This window comes from Pogoniulus pusillus, chromosome 28 (genome assembly GCF_015220805.1).
Source record: "Pogoniulus pusillus isolate bPogPus1 chromosome 28, bPogPus1.pri, whole genome shotgun sequence".
Classification (NCBI taxonomy): Eukaryota; Metazoa; Chordata; class Aves; order Piciformes; family Lybiidae; genus Pogoniulus; species Pogoniulus pusillus.
The window spans coordinates 11,546,371-11,568,694 of NC_087291.1; the positions used below are offsets into that span (position 1 = coordinate 11,546,371).

Below are 22,324 nucleotides of genomic sequence, written 5' to 3' on the forward strand. Positions count from 1 at the left end.
AGGCCTCCTTAAGGTACTGGAAGGACACTGTAAGGTGTCCCAGAAGCCTTCGGTTCTCTATTGTGAACAACTCCAACTAAGTGTTGCTTTTCCTCTATCTCCGTTGCTAACCATTGCTGCTTCTCTGGTGCGCGTTTTCTGTTACTGGCAATGCAGAAAAAAAATCCATCTTGTTTCTACTCTCATGCACCTAAGGTCAACTTTGTAACTTTGAAGTCTTGTTAAAAAGCAAGCAAGCAAACGCGCACAGAGCAGGACTCAAGAGAAAGCGCTAAGTTTCATAACTGGAATCTTTCCCTGCACTCAGACACTGAGCTGTGAGGGTACAGCACCTCATGAGCAGGGCTCGCTGGTGCGGTGCAGACACGGCTCCAGTTCTGAGATGTATTTTTGTTCCAGTTTATGCCACTACTTAACGAAACTTTAGGTAACACATTTACATGCGTGTCTTCTTAACATCTAGAGCAGGGAAAGACATGCAGTGCTGCATGTATTACTGGTGGATAAGGCACGCTGCTTGGTCAGAAATTGGAAGAAATATTGCAACTGGCATCGTCAGAGCAGCTGTCTGGTGCCGAAGAGCTCAGAGACAAGACACACCAACGTCTTATGGGAGCAAAAAAAACCCTAAACCCACAGCAGGTGGTCTTTAACAGCGTTTTAAGTTCTGCTGCCTTCAACTTCTCCCTTCGGGCTGTGCAGTGTTTCACGGCCGCTGCACCGCGGGACAGGCGCCGGCTCCACCACTGACCCCCCAGACATTCCCAGCCCTTGGATTTACCAAACCGCACAGCTCCGGCGCCTTCCCGGCCGCCAGACTACAACCCTGGGGCTGGACCCCGGAGCGGCACCTCCAACACTGCTCCCGTTTCGCTCAAGACAGGGAGAAGGAGGGGCTGGGAGAACAGCGGCCCGGGTCGGGGCGGGGCGAGCGATGAGGTGGCCCGGCAGGGGCGGCCCCGCGTCCCGCAGCCCCAATGGGCGGGCGCGCTGGGCGGGGAGCGGCGGCGGCGGCGCACGTAGCTTTCTCAAGATGGCGGCCTCTCCGGACCGAGCTGCGAAGGCGGCTGCGGGGCTGGGGGCGGCGGGTGGCCGCTGAGGAAGGCGGCAGGGGGCTGGCGGCGCTCGCCTCGCCTCCCAGCAGGCTGAGGGAGAGTTTTCCGCGCGGCCGCCGGGCTTCACCATGCTGCGGGGCTAGAGCCGCCGAGGCGCCGCAGCGCAGCGGGTAATAATGTTAGCAGAGGTAAGACCCCTGCCGCGGCCGGTGTGGTGCGGGAGGGGAGGGAGCGGCTCTTCGTCTGCCCGAAAGGGCGGTTGCGCGCCGCGGCTGAGAGGCGACTCTGCCCTTCGCTGAGGCCTCCGACCTGCTTAGATAGCAGGTAGCCTCCCCCTTGGCCGAGGTAAGGGCAGAGGCGCCGGCGAGCGAGCTCAGTGCAGGGCCGTGCCCCTCTTATCTCCCCTCGCTCCTCCCCAGCTGGGCGCTGTGCTCCGCCGGCAGGGCGAGACTTGAGCGGGACGCTCCAGCGCCGCAGCGGAGCCCGGCCCGCCGAGCCTGCCCCGTACGGCGGGCAGCCGGAGCGGGCCCTCCGTCGCCTGCGATCTGCCGGCGGCTGGGCTTTCGCAGCCGGCGAGGGTCGGTGAGGCCGCTTTTCTGCGGCGGGCCCCGTTTATGGAGCAGCACACCTGGGGAGAAGGGAGCCTGCCTCGGCCCTAGGCCTCGCCGAAAGGATGTTTCCACTCGGGCCCCGACCGCCGGCACCTACTTCAGACCCTCTGGCCTCCTCCTCTGTGGTAGCTTCGTAAAGCATCCGTATTTGCTTTCTTCTTAAACGGCTTAAATCGAACAGTTTTGCTGTTGCAGGAGTTTGTGGTTATAGGTAATTGGTAGAAGTTAGCTGCTTGGGTTCGCCTTTCCCTAGTGAGGGCCTTCTGTCCCAAAGCAGCTGGGCAGCTAAGCTGTGAGGCAAGCGGGTATTTGAGGATCATTGTGGGCTAGAAAAGGCTCCAGTGTCCAAAGCTGCACTTAAAGGGGCAAATGAGACTTTTCTCTGTACTGGCTTGACTCACCAAAGAACGATTGATTTTCTATTTTTAATATGTCAGCAAGGTGTCTGGCTTACAGACACTTCTCCAACATGATGATTGCATTACCTGTGTTTTATAAATTGCCCTTTTATCCTGTGATGAAGGTTATTTGGCCAAAACGGAATTGTTTCAAGTCTTGAAGTGTGAAGGCTTGCTTTCTGACACGGGAAAAATTTAGCTTTGATTTCCTGAGCGATAACTGAAAAAGGATCCTGAAGCTCTTAATTTGCATCAGCTCAAAGTTTTAGGGCATTAAGGAATTGATACTAGTGACGTGAGCTCTCAGATTTCCCTGGGAGATTAAAATTTGCCAAGTGTGTTAAACGTGTAAAAATGCATGACCTATTTTTGTATGAAGGGTATTTGGTGGATGGTCAGGATTAATAATCTGTGCTAAATAGTGAGTGTGATGCATGAGCATTAGCTCAAGTAATTCAGGTTATTTTAAGGGTGGCATAGAATGTTCTGGGTTGGTGTTTCATACTTGTCTATTCTGTTCCATGATGGCTGTAGCGGTGTGGATGGTACTTGATTCTTTGGCTTTTTGAGGCAAAACCTAGTGCTTACCCATGTGATGATCAATTGGAATACTTAGCCTTGGCATTTGGAGGACTAGGTTCTGATGTCCTTTACATCTAGTTCCTGTGTATGAAATACTTCGTAGACAAAGTACTTCAGGGTGAAATATTTCAGGCTTGGTTTCTACCAAGGGAAATAAGTTCTGGCTTATTCTCAAAATTGCAGGCTTTGCTTACTTGTCTGAAAAACAGTTTTGAGGAGCTCTTCAGCCAGCCAGCTCTTGACTGTCAGAGGACCAGCCTGAAATGTGGACTGGGAGTCCTTTCCAGCATGCTTTTTTTGGGTGTTCCAATGATGACTTGGTGCCTAAACTACTTTGTGAAAACTACATGCAGGCCTGCCCATAAACCCTTTCCTTAGTTCACAGGAGGATGCAGATTGCTTAAAGCCTTCTGATACATGTATAGTATCCTACAACTGCCTAGATGTCACTCTTTTGTTTGTCTGTTTCCTTGGTTTATATGTGAAAAGTGAGATGGAATGTGGGTTGGACTGACATTGGAGTAGGACAGTAGTGAAAACTTGATGAGTTTGTAGGCTGCCTAAACTTAATAACTTCACGAAGGGGGAATGCTGGACAATCAGCAAATCTGTTGTCTTTCCTCTCTTCAAATTAACTATTTCTTTAAGAATGTATAGTGAAATTAGATCTAAAAAAAATCTTGGGTACTTGCAGGCTTGTGTAGTTTGCTGCTGTCTAGAGTGGCTAAGGTCAGTCTCATTTCTTGGTGTCATAAAAAACTTAGAAATATTCCCCACCGCTACAAATGTTAATTTTGTAATTTTGTTATGTTGACAGTATTATTCTTAAATACTTTTAAACATGAAGGAAAGGCAGAGTCTGGTTCTACTTACATTGTTGTCACACATTTGAAACACAACTTAGAGTTTCTCAAGATCAGTTTCCTACATCCTTTACTGTATCCATATATGCAGACCCCAGCAGATTCAGTCCAGTTTTGTGTGGATACAGGACCTTGTAGTCAGTAATTTCAGGGGAAGATCGCACTTCCCGACAGGAAAAAATACCGGGTGTGTTTTTTATTTGGTCCATACTGCAGGTCTTCTTATTTTCGTTGCATTGGAAATCATGTCATTGCATGCCAGGCATATTACGCTTACTTACCTACTTGGCAAACATCAGTCCCGAGTTCTCCATCATCTCGGCCATCAGAACTTACTTCTGTAGTCATTTTGAGTAAGTTCTGTCTGCATGTGTTCAATGTCCCGCTTCAGCGATCATGTCTCTGGTCTGTTCTGATGACCTTTTTGTGTCTTTTCACTCCTTCCTTTTTTTTTTTTTTTTCCATCAGATGTCTCCTTTTGCTCTTTGAGACCCAGTGTGGCCTGTTTCCATGTGTCTTGCTCTTTCAGCACTTTCTTGTCTGAGAGGCCATGATAGTCACAAATTGCAATGGTCTCTCTCTTGTGTTTTCAGTCAGCTGTCTTCACATTTCTTACCTTTTGTGTAGTAGACTATAGTGAGTGAGTCAGCTAGTGATTTACAGCTGTGACTTTTGCTGGTCAGTAGTGTCTTAAATTCTGATGGGAGCAAGCATTAGAAAGGATTTCAACGGGACTTAGTTTACAGAAAGTTTTAGAATGTCTTTCAAATTGATGACTTGTGCTGTATTTGCAGCCAGTGTAGCCTCTAAAGAGGCCACTTTACAAAAAGTGAAGTGTAGATTCCTTTTTTTTTTTTCCTCTGCCAGTTTCTTACTGAACTGCTTTGAGATGCTTTCTTCTCAGCACTTAAGATGTTCAAAATTTATCTTAGCAGGAGTACTAGTGACAATTGAGATTCATGAAATTTGGTAATACAGGCAAATAACGTCTCTTTTTGTCCACAACTAAAAATGAGCCCAAGAAAATGAGTATGTCTTCTTATTGCAACTGGTCAAGATAATTCACTAAGTACGTATAGTATTACCATGTTGTTAAATAATCTACTTCTTATTTAGAAGAGATGTTTAACACGTTTTGATGGTTACTAGCCATTGAGATCTGCTTTTGAGCAGAGCTGAGCAAATTAGCTTGATTTTTAAGAATAAAGGTCAGCACTTTGTTTTAACATGCTTTAGAATAATAATGAATTAGCATTGCTGCAACAGTAGCACATTGTAATGTATATGTTAATCCAGCTCTGAAAGATGCAGAACAGAGTCAACTGCTCTATGCTATAGCTTTGTTGCAGGTTTTTTTCTGTACCTTTATAAATGGTTGTTGAAAGTTCATGTGACTGAACTCTTTTGCTGGTAGAGACAGCTTCTAATGTGTAGGCAATTATCAGGGTGTGGAAAGAAACTAGTTTTCTGTCCTTCTGTGAGACTTGTATGCTGAGTCCTTGCCTGGCCAGTGTTTTTCCAGATGAGATCTAGCTGGAGCATGAAGTACAAGTCTTTGGGAGATATAAAGCTTCTCTTTCTCCTTCAGTGTATTCTGTATAGCTACCCTATTGCTTCTCTGCATTGTGTCCCTAAAGAGCTGTCATAGCAACAATTAAATAACTCCATGTTTTGTGGAGCATCAGTTAAAAAAATACATGAAGCATGGTAAAATGAGTAAAATTGATCTTCAAGGAATGGATGTCATATATTCCTAGCTTTTCTTTTTAATTATTTTGCTGATTTTTAGTAAAACATTATGTGCTCAGGACTATTCTTAGAGTCTAGATTTGGACCTTAATGTCTGAGACTGGATGCAGAGTTCTGCATCAATTCTAAAATGTCAGTCTGGGCTGTTCCCCAAAATAGTGTGTAAGGAAAATGTAAAATTTCTTAGTTCAATAAAAATAGCAATAGCTTGTCTGGTTAGATAGCTGAAGGAGCTCCAAATGGTGATTTCCTCTGTTTGGTTGCACTCTAGGGAATTATCTTTGTTTTAAATATGTTTGTCCCTTTCTCCCCACCCTGACAAAGATGACGAAGCATGTTTTGCTTTGAACTTGCATGGGGGCAGTTGCTGTTATTAGAAACAAGAAACCACTGGCATTGTAAGTTATTGGTAACACTTAAAGGATTAATATTTTGAAGTACCATTAGCGCTTTTCACCATTGCTTGGCTGAGCTTGCCAAGGCCAGAATAATAGAAAAATCAATTGCATTTGACAATTGCAGTTAAATGAGAGAGAAATTTCAAGAAGCAGGAGGTATCATGAGTGCCGTAATCAGTCCACTAGTTCAGCATGTAGAGAATATAAATTCATTTCTGCTTGCTTACTTTCCTTTAATTCCCTTCTTTCATCCCATATCCTGTATGATGTTCTTTTTGTGCCTTGATTTGACTGGAAGAGTTTTTGGTAATCAGAAATACTAAATGTCAAGAACTGTTTTTGTTACATTTCACAAGTGGAAATGGTGCTCAAGTGAGGGGCAATATGGGCTAATTAAAAGTTCACAGACACCTAGTGATAAGCTTTAAATATTTTCTTTCCAAGAGCATTCATGGATTTCAGAGTTTTCATTCAAAGAGTGTTAGTTGCTTAAATGCTTGTGTTACGGTGTTTTCCTGTGCCTTCCCTTAGCGTCATGCTTTGGGAGGGAACAGGGTGATCCTAGTTAAATTTTGTACAAATGTGTTTGTGTCAGAATGCTATTACTTTGTAAATACCATTATTTTAAGTTGATATATTTCTGCTCTTCAGTATCTTTTTGGAATTCTTAGAAATAACTTTAGTGAAGCCTTCTGCTGGTCCCTCCGAGCAGGCAAGTTAGGCAGTCGTTTGGGATGGAAGGGAATGAACTTATGCAGGAAGTTTGCATTGATGCATATCCTGGAGGACACTCTGCCTTTTCACTCTTCCTGTCAGTGCTATCAGACTGGGCCAAGTAGACAGTACTCCAGAAGTTCATCATGAAATTCTTACCACAGCTTACCAACTGATTATGAAACAGTGCCACAAACTTGGGGTAATTTCTCTATAGCTCTTAATTGGCACTGAAAGCAGTGGGGGGAAAAAGTGCTTGATCATAGAATCAATCAGGTTGGAAGAGACCTCCAAGATCCCAGTCATCCTGCATTCAGCATCTGGCATCCCAGGCTGTGAATATGAGATAAAGATCTGGTGGTGTTTATGCCTTAAAATAAGTACCTGACCTGTATAACCGTAGAAAGAGCAATTGCTTTAAAGTTTTGCTAATCATGAAAATGATTGTGGGTTTTGTTTGATTTGGAAGCATGACAAAGCCTTGCTATTCTGGTAACTGCTGCTGCAGACTGGGAAGAGAGCTGAGTCTCAGGTCCTTTCTTCTGTCAGAGGCCTGGCACCTTTTCACAAACTTTTGCGTGCCATGTCCTTTTCAATAAATCAAAACCTTGTTTATTCTGGTTTCCCCTACTCTCTTAGTGTTTGATAACATTGTATCAGCTTTTGAAGCATATGTACCAATTTTTGTGATGCCTGGAAAATAATAGGATCAGTGCTAATGATGTGTATTCCTTAGTCACTGAAGAAACTGTTTGTGCTTGAAACTACAGCACTATTTTGGTATGCAATCTTTTTTAAACTTCTTTTTATCCCTAAAATGCTATAGTTTTTCCAGTAAATGTTGGCATATTTGATAGCTTTCTTAATATCTCTGAGGTAGCTAGCCTCTTAACATACTTGAAATAACTTTGTAATCTATATTATTTACTCAGATATTCTGATCACAAGTGTGAAGAAACTGATTTGATTAACTTCGTGGAGTAACATCATATACTAGTGCTATGGAAATCATAAATCTTGCAATTCAGTGTCTCAATTACAGATACAACCTGGTACATACAATGAAATGAGAATAACTTACGGTTGATTTATTGCTTAGGTTTAAAATTCTTGGGAAAAATGCTGTTTTGTGTTTATCAAAACAATGAAAATTTTATTATTTCTCTGTTGACATATGGCTAAGAGAATAAGATTTTATTTAAAATTTTTGCCCTTGCAATGGTTTTCCTTTTAGCAGTCATTACTTTTCCCTAAATTGAGTACTGTGCTGTAGTCCTGTTAAATGCAATTTACTCTCATGTAATATATGCAAGTATTTAGTTCCAGGACCTTGCTTTATGGTATTACAACTATATTTTTCTCTTTTGCTTCATGCCTGCATTAATTTGTCTTGCAGGTGTGACTAAAATTCTGAAATAAGTTTTATTTATTTATGTTGATTTAAAGGTCTGGACTTAAAATAGTATTGATCTTGTGTCTTTGAGTCAGTGGTTGCCCTCCTAAAGCCCCTTAAGGAGTTCTTGAGAAGACTACATGTTAGTAATAGTGAGACCAAAGGCAAACTTCTTGTTTCTAAGATCTTCTGTTATTTATTTGCTATCCTGTTTTATTAAATCCTCCATTTAATGATGCTCTGCACTTGCCCGTTACTATTTTTGTTTATTTTACTGATACGCCTTTCTCTTGTTTTCTATTGGAAGTGATTTTTCTGTTTGAATCCCAATATAACATCATACTTGCACTCTTCATGTTCTCTCAAGATTTGCCCATAACTTCTGTTTCTCTTATTCTTTATTTTTTTACACATTATGCAAAACATTTTTCTGTTTGCTAGTGATCCAAGTTAGTGTTGCTGCTATATGGACTACTATACCTGGGTTAGTCTGTGTATGATGTTACCTTGTTATTTGTGCTTTTGGTTTATTATTCGTTGCGATTCTGTTTGCCTCCTTTATTTTTCTTCTATATATGTTTTTTTTTTACTGCTGATGCCAGTGGGTTTGCCATATATTTTTCTTTCGGTATCATGCATGCATCAGAAGAGTACCATTTCACAATCAACTTAATTATATCTAGTAGTATGGTCTGCTATTAAAGAGGCTTTTTCCTACCACCAGGCACAATCTGGTGTGATGCTACTTGTTGCATCAGGTCTAGCAGCTAAGCAGCAGCTGTGTGAGGAATTGCTTTGTTTTGATGAACCAGCCTTCTGGAGCAGTATGAGGGTGGGAACATGGGAGAAGTTGCCAAATCAACATCTGCATGATCTGGCGTGAATAAGTGCATAGCACTTTCCTGCATTTCCTTCTGTTTATATCTCAAGTGAATCAAAATGCAATGTAATACCTGTCCTATTGGGAACAGGGTATGCCATGGCTCCTACTGTGACCTCTGCCTCCAGAACACTTATGAGTAAGGGTACCTAGCTCCACTTGAGTTAGGTTCATATTGTATTCTTGATGCTCTTGAGCAAGTGACGCTGATTGAGGTTTTAAGATAACATCTGTAAACTTGCCTTGAGAGCTGGATGCTCAAATGACTTAATTAGTTTAATCTATAATTAGTTTCAGTCTATAACCATGATGTCTTAGTGGCAAGACTTGATGTACCATTTCTGTGGTTTCCTTCCTCCCCTCCTCCTCCAAATTCATTGAGGAGTTGGACATATTCCATGCCCTGATGTTTGGGAATTAAGTGCTCCACTCAGTTCATAGAGTTGCCCTTTCTATAAGGTGCAGATGCATTTGCAGGTGTTCATGCTTGCTTTCCTTCTTCAGTGTCACTGAGAGCAGGAGATATCTGCACCTGAGAGATAGGAAGTAGTTGGCACAGTAACTCTGGGCCCTGATTTTATTGTAAGGAAGAAGACAACTATTTGAAGCTCAGCTAGGATATTCAACAGGCTCTTGGCTCCAATAGAGGGGCCAAATGGAAAGGAGTTACGGAGTGAGGGCTTGGAAGAAATTATAGGAGGCTCCAGTCTGCTTAGAGAAACAACTCTGTCTGCTCCTGAGCACCACACCGTAGTCCCTGTCAGGAGCACTGTGTAGCGAATCACACACACAAACACAGAACTTTGGAGGCTGGAAAGGGACCTCCAGAGGTTAAAACTTGTGAAGTTTCTTAGGGGTTGCAGAGGCAGCAGGCAATATCTTTTTTTCAGTAGCAGTGCTGAGGGAAAGGCAAAGTGGCACAGTTGGAAGGAAACATGTAATGTAAGTGTGCTTTCCCAGAAAGGATAAACCAAACATCTATTGGAAGTGAGTGGGTAAAGCAGACAAGAAATAAGGATTGAATGAAGGACTGAGAAAAGGAACATTAAACATGTGGAGTGGAAAGATTTGGAATGTTTTTATTAATATTTCTGTTTTATTTACCCCACTGGGAAAAGGCTCTTAAGTAAAGCTGTTTTATGCCTCTTTTTGTTTGCTTGTTTGTTTTGGTGGTGTGTTTGGTTTTTTGGCACTGCTTGTTGTGTTATGAACTGCTCATTAAAGAAATTTCAATCTCCTTTTGATAGTGTGATCTACTAAATACATTGGAGACACTGAACTAACCTTTTTTTCTTGTTTTATTTTATGCAACTGGGCAATACTCTATCCAGAAGGAAGAGTTGCAAGGATCTGGAAGTTCTGAGGCATATTCTAGCCTTTTAAAGCTTTTTTGTCATTTTCTACAACATCTGTTTTCACGATTATTTTGTCTTCATCCAGCAAGCATGCTTCATAGGAAGTTGGCCTTGTTAGGAGTGAGGCTGACTGGCATGTGTTTTTCTTCCTTCCTGGCCTGGACCTTCCTTCTTGCAAATCCTCTTCTGCTGCCAGTATAATTTGACAGATAATTTATCTTGGCTTTGCGTTGAGCTTTGGCTTTCTGAATTCTGTAATACTGGTTGCAGTACTGCCTGTAGTCAAGGTGCCATTAGGCATTACAGCTGATAGATTCAATGTCATTTTCCTTTTGGAGCTTTACATTGTTGTTTATCCTCCTTAATGAAGAAAAACATTACTTTTTTTCTGGAGATCTTTTAAAGATGTCCTTTCATTTACCAAAATAACTCCACAAAAAGATGATATAACTGACTGTAGCCTTGATCACTAGGGACAATGTGGAAATTAATTTCTAGTCTTTTTGAGCACGTCTGTTACTGAAGGACTCGTTCTGACAATTATGATAGATAATGTGAAATAGCTTTTTACCATTTCCCTTCACATTTGTAACATGACCTAGTAAGACTATTAGCTTATCTTTATATTTAGTCCAGTCTCAGATAAAAATATTTTAAATTTATGTTGTTAATATTTTTGAAGTAACTTTTTTATCTGGTGTTGCTTATTTGGGCTATTTTAGATTGTGGTATGTACTTTTAAAACAGTAAAATGCCACAGTAAAGTACTGTACTGCATCCGAATCAGTTTATTCTTGGAGTTGGCAAGATAATGTAGTTCAGAGAACCCTGAAAATTGTGCTGCAGGTAGCAGATATAATAGTACTGGTGGATTAGAGAAATAAAACTCAGGTGACAAATTTTATAACCTCAGGAAGCAAGGCTAATAAAAGATTATTCAGAAGATAGTGATTAAATCTTTCTACAGTAAACTGAAATACTGGGCTTTGTGTGTGTGTGTATAATGTTTATGTATTTATGGAAGCATATAAACCCACATAAAATAAGTTTAATTCTTGGTAAAAACCCACAAACAGCCTGCAGATCGTCATTGAAACATATATTCCCACTCAGAGAATCTACTGGCTTTAAGTTTGCTTTAAAATACTTATCTGCTTACAGAGGCTTCTAAACAAATCGAATGGTAGAAACAAAAAATGGATTATTTCTCAGTGTAAAATGTGAAGGTATTTTCATACATAATGAATTGTTTAGGAAAAGACAAGGGAAAAAACCCACCATAACTTCTACTGCAGTTGTATGTAATCTTTATATTTTCTTAGTATGAGATCCTATAGGTAATGGCATAATTTGGGCATTATGGTGGAGATGTGAGTTAAAGGAGCAGGCAGCTGTTTTTCACTTGGACCAAAGTGTGCTCAGCTGAAACTACCACTAGCATGGAGTAGGAGTTGAAAACTGAAGAAATGTCTTTTCTACCTTCAGAAGGCATAGCTGTCAAGGTATGCATAAACTTAGAAGCATACCTTGAGCAGTTTCCACAGCAGCCCTGGGCTCTGCTTTCAGGTTTTTTAGTTAGATGAAACATAAGAGATGATGTGCTAGATTTAACTTAAGAGAGGTTCAGTGTGTTTCTGCCAAGATAAATGTTGGAAATTTTAAGTGGTAGAAATTGTTCTAGAAGCCAAGTTGATGATTCTTTGAATTCATTTAGTAGGTTCAGGTTGTTTTAGCAGTGAAATTAAAAAAAAAAAAAAAAACAATGATGAAAGAAACTTCAAAATAACTCCTTGCTGCATTTCTAGGCAAGAAGGAAAAAGCTTAAAATGATGCTTGAGCAGTAATCACTGATGAAATATGCAGTACTTGACCCCTCCCCTGACTTGATAAAGGTTGTAGGAAGGTTGTAGGGGCTTCCCCTTTTCTTCCCTTTAGCATAACTTGAAATAGATGTAATCTGTTTATCCAGAGGCTGAACATAGAACAGTCTTGATCATCTTACTGGCTTCAATTCAAGCTAGAGTTAGAGGGATTAATTTATTTTCTCATTTTGGGTCACCTTGGGTGATCCTGTCATGCAATAAGGTGATTCAAACAGGGGCAGGCTTAGGTGATCCAAAATACTTCAATCCTTCTTGTCTGTTTTCTATCCACGTGGATAAACTGGCTTGGATACAAGTCAATACAGATTGCTACAAATTAAGAGAAAACCAGAACACTTTCTTTGAAGTTAGTTATATTGAAGAAAGTGAGCTTGTGTCTCATTTTCTGTCATTATCCAGTGTGTTCAAGAGTTGCTTTTGAACTTGACCAAATGTGATGGTTTGAGTGTTACCTGCCCCCCTCCTTTCCCCCTTTATGGAATCACCCAGCCTAGACTCAGTCAGCTGGAAATTAAGAAATGAAGCTTTATATATACAACTTAGCACAATATACAGGCAGATACTCACAATATTTACAGCTACGGACAGAAGTATACAAGTTAAAGGTAATACAGAAACACAACAGCCCTCCCAGAAACCAGAGTCCTCAGGAGGGGAGGACTTCCACCTTCTTTCTATCCCTCTACTTTATCCCAGAGTTTTCCTTACGACGTGCAAGGTGAGTTTGGAGGATTGGCCAGGGAGGTTAGAAAGCAGAAGGATTAATTGCACAGAAAGCAGGTCAGGGAGAACAGTATAGGCACCAACTGCCCCACACCAACGACTGTCTTATCTGTATTTTGTGTTGTTCTTACACATCTCAGCAAGCCTATGACTGAAGTAGACATTACCATTGTTTCCTTTTCTCAGCCTATAATCTATCACTAAAATATTCCAGCTAGCCTCAAACTAGTGCACCAAAACTCCACATCCTTTTAAACTAGAATATGATTCAGAGTAGGTTTTAATGTAAGCCTTTTCTAAGGAAGCATGTGTCTAGGACAGTGGCTTCTTGTTTTCCATAATAAGATAAATACATTTTCCGCTTTGAAAATAAGGTTGCATTAAATGAAGCCTTCTGTCCCTTGCTGATAGTTCTGCTGTATAATAAAATAGCTGTTAGCACTGAAAACTTAGTAAAATGAATGTCAGTTTAAAGAATCCACTTCCTAGTTTCATGTATAGGCTGGATGTTAGGAGGAAGCTCCTAATTTGATGTGTAGGTTCACTTCAATTATTTCTTCATAGTCTGAAGTGGGAGTGCAGCTTAGGGTTTGTTTTGCCTTGCCTTTTTGAGTTAAGGAAAGAAAAGGGCCAAAGGATAAGAAGGAAGAAGTTGAGACCTTCTGTGATGTCAGGAAGAATATGCAGAATTCTTTAAAAAATCCCATGTGACACATCTTTTACTTGATTATTCTAACAGGCAGGGAGGAAAATGTAACTAGAACGATGTCAATGGTTTGTTTCACAATTGTTAAATATTTCTCCTAGTAGTACAGCAGTAACAGTTTCACCACAAATGAAATTTGCACTCCAGTTGATAAAGCTTTCCAGTTGTACTTGTTATGCTAGTAAAGAGACAGTAAATTGAATCCTAGAATGATGGTTTTAGTCACTTGACAAAAATGAGTCACCTTAATTATAGAAAGGTTTATACATAAACACGTTCCATTTATACTCAAAGTGGAAGTCAAATTAAAAGGCAGATGTGTAGAATGAAGAAAATTTAACTCGACATCTACTGTATATGCAATCCTTGATAGTTCTTAAATATGTTTTTACATAAGCCCAGTGGTGGCATTAAACACACTTGACAAAACATATTTTTAAAAATAATCTAACAAAAAAGCCTACTCAGATGGAAAAGAACTGTTTGCTTATCAGTGTCTAGTATAGGGACAGGTCAGCTACCGTGCCTTAAAAAATATGAATGCAGAAATGTAATTGGATATACACAGTAAAAGTCTTGTGAGCAAAGAAGCAGGAGTTTGGTTTTAAATTACACTGTTCTTTCCATGGTTTGATTATTTTGTTTCAACCACCAAATCTGAAAACAGTCAGAAGTTGTTTGGACTTGTTGGATGCTACAGCTGTGAAACTCAAGTAGTATTCTACTGAAGCCCTAAGATTGACAAGTGGATGGTTTCAGTCCTTAGCATTTCTGTAGCCCTGTCCTGGAACTGTGTCCAAAGTTGAAACCATAATTGCTCAGTATGTGGGGCGGTTGTGAAGAAAGTGGGTACCTGGAACAGGAAGCTTATGGCTGGATGGGAGAACGGTGGCACTCAGAGCTGTATGAGAGGAAATGTGTCTACTGTTTGGTGGAAAGGGAAGGATAAATAGAAGACAAGAGAAAGAAGAGGACTGCCTTGTCAGCTGGACCTCTGGAGTAATGTGGGTTTTGCACTGAGGTAGAAATACTTGCATTCCTCCTGCCAGTTGCAAGTTAAAATTGATAGCACCATTTTAAATCCAACCAACCTGTAAGCTACCTTGGTGAACTGTTTTAGAGAAAGGTATATAAGGCTGAGAATTTTGGTTAGAGATGGAATAACGGCAAAGCTTTCAAAGCTCATTAGCTGGATTAACTGAATAAGAAAACTTTTAAAGCTACTTAAAGTATAGTAAAACATAGTTGTGTGTTTTTTTGCTGGAGTAAATCATTGCTGTTGTGGTTGGCCCATTAAATACTTGTCGTGCTCCTACTAATTTGCATGTGAAATATTCTAATTCATAACTAGTAAATGATATTACACATAGCTGCATGCAAGTGAAGTTTCAGTGGGATTTTTTTCTTCTCCTAACCTTAATTAGTACACAGTTCCTGGGCAGTGCATCTTGTGGATTTACATAAGCTATGAGAACAGTCATGTTCAGTTGTGTGTAATCAGTCTTAGCATATCACTGCTAGCCATAACTATGCATCTGGAACCATCACAATGCTGCTTTAATTAGGAAGCAAAACTCAAAGAAAAACAGATGCATGCAAGAGTATGTGCTGCTTTTACTAGTTACAGAATCACAGAATTAACCAGATTGGAAAAGACCTCTAGGGTCATTGAGTCCACCCTATCACCTAACACTTCTACTTAACTAAACCGTGACACTTCTACTTAGCTAAACCACCACACCACCACCTCCCCAGACAGCCTGTTCCAATGAGCAGTCACTGTTCCTGTGCAGAACTTCTTCCTAACATCCCGCCTGAACCTGCTCTAGCACAGTTTGGGGCTGTGTCCTTTTCTTCTATCACTGGATGCCTGGGAGAAGAGACCAACACCCACCTGGCCACAATCTCTTTTCAGGTAGTTGTAGACAGCAATAAGCTCTCACCTGAGCCTCCTCTTCTCCAGGCTGAATGACCCCAGCTCCCTCAGCCTCTTCTCATAGGGCTTGTGCTCCAGCCCCCTCAGCAGTACTGGCGCACTTCTCTGAATTGTTCAAGCACCTCAACATCTTTCCTGAATGGAGGGGCCCACAACTGGACACAATACTCAAGCTGTGGCCTAACCAGTACTGAGTGTAAGGGCAGAATGACCTCCCTGGTCCTGCTGGCCACACTGTTCGTGACAAAGGCCAGGATTCTGTTGGCCTTCTTGGCCACCTGGGCACACTGCTGGCTCATGTACAGTTGGCTGTCAACAAGTACCCCAGGTCCCTCTGTGCCTGGCTGCTCTGCAGCCACTCTGTCTCCAGCCTGTAGCGCTACATGGGGTTGTTGTGGCTGAAGTGAGGAACCCATCACTTTGCCTTGTTAAAACTCATGGTGTTGGACTGTGCCTGCCTGTCCAGGTCCCTCTGCAGAATCCTCCTACTCTCTAACAAATTGTCACCATGCTTCCAACTTGGTGTTATCTGCAAACTTAATAATGGCGGACTGTATACTGTGGGGGGAAAAAAAATTGGTGGGAAAAATAGACAAAACATAGTCCAAAACCCTATGTGGCATTGCAAAGTGATGACTTTATCCATAAGAGTTGAATCAACCTTATTTGAGTATTTGCATTGGTGTATGTTTCCTCTCACCTGTTGAGGTTCTTCAGTGCCCTTAGAGGCAGCTCTTTACCTCAGTTGCAGTTTATTTTGCTAAAGCAGTTCCACACCACGCAAGAACGTTCATAATTGTGCTGTGTGTGATTATGATGCTGCATTGGCCCTTTGTGTATGTGACCTTACTGATATGCTGCGCAAGTCTTCATTTGTAAGACATGAAAGCTGAGAACTGGTGATGGAAGGCCTTAATCTGTGGTGCTTCCAGTGATGGTTAAAAAAAGTGGCTAAAACTGATGAGGTGAAACAGTTGATTGGAACAAAGATCCTTTAGGTGTATACATACGTGCATGTGTATATGCATGCAGTATATGCCCATATGGCAGCTTCTAAAGGGCTACCTGGATAGCTGTGACTTAAGGCACCAGTGCTATACCATCTCTCACGGCACTGTGCAAGCCAGAAGACTGGCTGGTTCTTTCTGTTAAGAGTAAAAAGTATTCATCGTGCAGTTAACTTGAGTAAAGCTAGGCAGTAAATTTGTGAATCTTCCAAAAAAAAAAAAAGGGCATTATAAAGAACGTGTTTGAAAATAAGGTGTAAGTAGTGGGGGCTGAATTTAAGTTACTGAGCTGGTTCCATAGTGACCAGCTGCATACTCATATATTTGTGTCATGTTCGGACTTTCTTTTAATAATTTATTTTGATGTGTTGAAGTAACTTTAAACAGCTTTGTCTGGTAGTTGAACTTATGAAGTCCCTTTTAAGAAGTGTAAAGTTTTGGGACTTTTTTTTTACAGTCTGCCTAGAGGGAACCATACTGATGGTTAGGTTCCTTTAAATGTCTCAAAGTCTGCCAGACTGTAAACCAGTCATCTAGAGTACAGAAGAACTCGGGCCAATATCTGTTGTACTTACTGCAATGTAACAAGTTGTGTGAGTTTTAAGGAATCCTATTAAAATACCAAATGAGATTTAAATCTCTCTAGCAATATGCAAAATTACAAAACTAGAGCATAGGACAAAAGGTCACTGTTTTATATTTATTAGAGTTACAGATCTTTCTTTGTTAATTATGCATTCATCCAACTCTGAATATGCGTTCTGCTATCTTAATTAAGATTTATTAAGTCATTTAGAATGCTTCTCTCATATGTAGAACTTAAACTTTTTTTAATAATGCCATTAAGATTAGTGATTTTTTTTTAACAAATGCCATGATTAAATGTTATCTTTTATGTGTGTCTCTTACTTGTAGTGCTCTGCAGAAGTTTAAAAATGTACTTCACAGGGCATGAATATAAGGAGTCCTCTTTGTGTTTTGTAATGTGGATGTATAATGAGAGCTCTTGTTTCTAGTTAACTGTTGTATTTGCCAGGTTTGGTTTTTTTTGACTGGTGTCTCTTAATCTCCAGGCAGTTTATCTACAACAAAATGTACTCAGCTGTGGCAAATTTTTAAAAAATTACATAATGTAGCACCTATCTTCAACATTTTAGCTCTGTGGATTATATGGTTAATATAACCTAATGTCATATCTTTTCAGCCTAAAGAGAATTGAATAACTTACAATCCAGTTTTTAATTAAACATAAGTATGTAGATGAATGTAATTTTTCCAGCCTCAAGCATCCAAAAAGAAGTCAGTGTAGCTTCTCCATGTCTTGCTAAGAAACTTTAATTAAGAAGAAATAGAATTTCATCTCAGTGTTCCATAGAACTTATAATAAAGTAGGAAGAATTAAATTACTCTGATTACTAAATTTACATCATGAAACGTTTTCTCCTTGGAGCTGTGATTATGCTTTTGGCCAGTCTGATGTCTTGCTCTCAGAAAACAAATGAAGCCTCGGGTAGGAGGCTTTCTATATGTAGGTCCCTTATTTAATATTATTTTTCATTCTTTAGTGGATTTTTAGAACTTTTGAGAGGAAGTTGTTTTTTTTTTTTTTAAATTCCCATGCTTTTAAGGTAGAACAATGAAAACTAAACAATCCCCTCAGATAAATAAGAGGTCTAGTCAAGCTTGCCCTGTCTTTCATACTAAAAGCTAAAGAAGGCTCTCTGCAGATACGGTGTTCGATCTTTGCTTGTTTTCTAGATGTCAAACTGCAAGACGAGTTCATTTAAATAGATTCTTGGTGTTACTTGTTGACATAGCAGTTGCCTGTGTTCCCATTAGAGTGTCATTTGATCACTAGGGGGAAAGGTGTAAATTAGACAACAAAAAAAGAAAAGTTGAGAATCTTAGAGCTGAAGCAGTTTTAGTGGCCTATAAATACTTGTCATCATCAGTTTCACACCCTTGGGACTTGGCTGAAATACATTTTCCATATAGAACTAGAGACTAGATTGAATTAATTTTATATAATCTCTGCTGGCTGCATCATAGCTTTGTGAATGTCTAAAACTATGGTAGCTTAGTTCAGTCAGATGTTCCCTACCTCATTCTTAAGTTGCTCTGCATGTGTGTGTGTATATATATATACACTGACATGCATCTCTGTCTAGTTCTCGATCTGGATCCCTCTCTAAATGGACCCAGTCTCTTTCTATATATGCGTATCTGTGAATGCACTTATACTGTACTGTAACCTGTATTGGCACAGTAACTTGAATATTGCTGTTTTCATGCTTTTGGTGAATCTACCAGCAAAGGTGAAGTTTTGCTTTCTATTTTATTCAAGACACCACTTGTAAAATCCCTCCTGCCCAAGAGGTGCTCCTGTGCTGCCCTCAGCTGCACCAAGGGCTTTCCAAACAACCTTTGTCCTCCTCTAGTCCTTATGTATCAATCCTGCCTGCTAAGCCATATCTCTTCTAGGAATGTGGTAATGCCTGCATGAACAAAGTACAAACCTGATTGTTCTGGTTTTTAAATTTTCTGATTTTTAAAACAGAATTATATTTAGCTATTTCAAGCAATTATTTGAATGTTCTTGCTCTGTCTTATGTAAAAGAAAGAGTAACAGTAAACTTGAACCCAGTAATTGATGAATCTGACCTATTTGTGACTTGACTGGAGAAAGGAACACTATTTTAGGTACTGCAGCTGACTTGGCCTAGAGAAAAGGAAAACTGTTATTAGCACATACCATGCTTTGTAAAAACTACAAATACTGCTTTAGAGGCTTTCAGTAGTGTGAATGTTAAATTAATGATTTATTTTCCTTGTGTTCTTATTTACAGACCAGTCTTTCCATATGGGGATGGGGAAGTCTTGGCCTTGTGCTTTTTCTAGTAACTTTTGGACCCTTCGCTATATTTTATTTTGCATTTTATATCCTCTGCTTTGTGGTTGGGTAAGTATACTATTTAGTGTTTTGTATAATTTACTAGTAAAGTAAGTTTTCAATGTGTGTTTCAGCAAATCATTTGCTCTGAAAAATCTCAAGTGAATTCTATGTGATATTCTGCACTTGAGAAGTTCTGTTTCTGTACTCTTCAGCACCGTCATTACAGTCTGTATTATATTATCTGCCTTGTAGCCATAAAGGCTTTTATTTCTAATGCCAGGTCCAAATGTATTACTGAGATATTCCTTCTTCCTCTCTCTCAAGACTAATCTTCAGGACAGTAACCTTTCTAGGTTCTCCAAGACCTACTTGACTTCTAATAGGGTGTTTGGACTATAGTTTTCTCTTCTCTGAAACACTTTTAACATCCTTACTGAATACAGTACAGAATGGAAATATTCTCTTGTGTGTCTCATCACAAAATGTAATAGTTTAGTGGCTGATATTAAAGCCAGCATACTTGGGCTTTCAGCTATATTATACTTGAAATTCTATCCCTGAAAGTAGTTAGTCTGATACAGAAAAGGATTAGTTGAAGTAAGGTCAACTTAAGTAAAGGCTTTTGTCTTATGTCTTAATACCTGTATGATTAGCTCATTTTGCTGTGTTTGTCCAGGGAAAAGAGGCAGAAGAGTTCATCCAAAGGCCAAGAGTTCATCCATTCACTGTTTAGTGTTACCACTTCCTTAGTATTTGTAGTATGAAAGCCAAAGTAGGATGTACTAATTTCTTCAAAGTTTATCCCTCTTTCTTGCTCAGTTTCAATTGCTTGACTTTTCCAAGCTAAATGGGCAAAGCAGTTTCTCATGGAGTGTGTCTGAAATCAGATGTGCTCTTGCCCTGAGACTGCCTTTAGTACCTAAGCTTGCTTATTTTCAAATCATCTCTGCTTTGGTTCATTTTTTTAGCTAGTCAGTGAACACCAATCTTCTAAAGGAGAAATCAGTCTTGTGGTTGCATATCTGCTAAAGCAGAATCAATGTCTATCTCCCTATTGCATGATTACTTCTGAAGAGAGAGGTGAAGAGTCAGCCCTTCCAGTGTGTCTTTAGTTCATTATTTCAACATGTGCAGCCCATTTTTTACACTATTAATGATTTTCAGAGTGATATGCCTACTTTAAGTTTTAACATTCAGCTTGCAGAACAGTGAGTGCTAGCTAGGTCAAATAGATTTATATCTGAATTACTCTTGCTGCTTTTTCTTTTTAATTAATTCCCATGAAGTTAGGCAAAATACTTGGCCATCTTTCCTCTACAGACAAACAAATTAAATGAAAAAGCTATTTCAAAACATTATGATTAGCAATTACATATTATAACATAATTTATCTAAATTGATAAAATCTCATTTTGGTTTATGATTGTAATAGTGTGCTTAATAATTACTATACCCTTATCTGGAGTAAAGTAACAATTTTGAACATGAATTTTTATGGTGGAATTCGATGTTGAAACCTGAGATTTTATCCCATTTGTCACACAGTCTTGTAACATTTTATACTTGCTCAGAAATAGTGGTGTGTATCAAAAGTTCCTGACTTGTGCTATCTGAGACTCCAATTCTATCCCATTTTCGCAGTTCAAGCAAAAGAAAATTTTGAATTGTGGCTGGTTGCATTCTTAGTATTGACCTAAGCATTTAAATTGTATGCCAGTGAGTTGTGAAGGAAAATGATGGTGGTACCATAGGTATATCAACATAATCAGTCTGTTTATACAGTTTCACTACTCCTGTTAGGTGTTATTTAGTTGCTGTTTGTTTACTCTTAAACGTGTTTGCACAAAGCTTGTTGTTGTTCTATTGTTTCTGTGCACAGGAGGATACTAAATTCATTTGTATGTATCAGTGAAAGCTTCAAGTCAGAAGTTCTCTGTGTTTCATTTCTTTTTATTTAATTTCTTTTTATTTCAAGACTCATTTATAAAATGTTAGCTGTTTGTGTTTTAGTACATCAATTCAGAATCTGGTCACTCAAGCACTTAGAGCTGAGCTCTTTCTTGGGCCTTCTACCTTTGGTAGATACTATTTCTTTATCGAGTGCAGCCAAGACTATTACAACGTGCTAATGAAATATTGTTTTGCCTTTATGTGAAGTATTTGTCAAACCTCTTAACCTGAGAGCTGAGCCTGTCTTTTACCATCTGCCTTTCCTTTCATACCATGAATGTTTCTTAACTTATGCTCTTTTCTCTTTCAATCTTAAGTAAAATAAAGCTTCTGATGTAAGAACTGAAATTTCTTGGCCCATGAGTTGCTTTGTCATTTAAAGGAATTTGCACTGTCATCAAAAAACATAATTATTGATGCTTAATCACATCCATAGTGACTGGCTGCCTACATTGGTGATTGTAATTGCTGACTAAATAGGGAAGTTGCTTTTTGACTTTCACAAAGCATTCAACTGAGGTTGTGACTTTTCAGACTCGAGGGGAAACTGGCAAATCTGCAGTCTCCATATTTCTGGCTTTTGCTTTTGTTCTCTTGTTGATCTGTCCCTGTGAAAAGCTGGCCTTCCAATAATCTTTGGAAAACCTGCACAACAAAGATTTCAGTAAAATACAATTTCTCCCTTTTTCTGCTGTATTTATTTAGACGAGACAAAAGTAATTTTTCATTTATGTATTGAATATCCTCTTGAAGAATTAGTTCAGTGTTTACACCAAAAGTTTTTGGTTAGCCGGCAGGCTGTGTTATATTCTAATATGCGTTATGGTCTATATGTTCTAATTCTTTGTATTACACTCAGGCTATGTATTCTCTAATGTTCATAAGAACTTAAGTTGGGAATAAAAGCTATTCTTTTCTGATGTAGAGGCAGAAACTCCTGGCATTTCTAGTTCAAAAATGAAGATGCTTAAAGAAATCTGGAAGGATGACTTTAAAACTATACTGGTAGCATGATGGTGTTTTTTTAATAAGTCATTAACTTTAAGAGTGTCATCATGTTTGAGAGAAAACAGATGGATAATATCTAGTATTTCTAAGGGTTCAATCCTTTTGAATAAAAGAAGAAATGCACATTCTCTCTTCCTTGCTTCTCCCTAACTTGCTGGTATATGATGGAAATAAAAACTGATTAGGAAAATAAAAGCATTTTGTGTATGCTGCTTTTTTA

At 39.5% G+C, this 22,324-nt stretch overlaps 1 protein-coding gene across 4 annotated transcripts in view; it reads left to right on the forward strand.

Moving 5' to 3' along the window:
- The first annotated feature begins 1,017 nt into the window (after positions 1 to 1,017).
- The window catches only part of SNX13 (sorting nexin 13), a 60,574-nt gene continuing 39,267 nt past the window's right edge, over positions 1,018 to 22,324 (forward strand). For all 4 annotated transcript variants that reach the window (XM_064166909.1, XM_064166910.1, XM_064166911.1 and 1 more), the window contains exons 1-2: positions 1,018 to 1,243; positions 19,100 to 19,212. In XM_064166909.1, the coding sequence (XP_064022979.1) occupies positions 1,232 to 1,243; positions 19,100 to 19,212 (125 nt within the window). In that variant the 5' untranslated portion in view covers positions 1,018 to 1,231. The remainder of the gene's footprint in view (positions 1,244 to 19,099; positions 19,213 to 22,324) is intronic.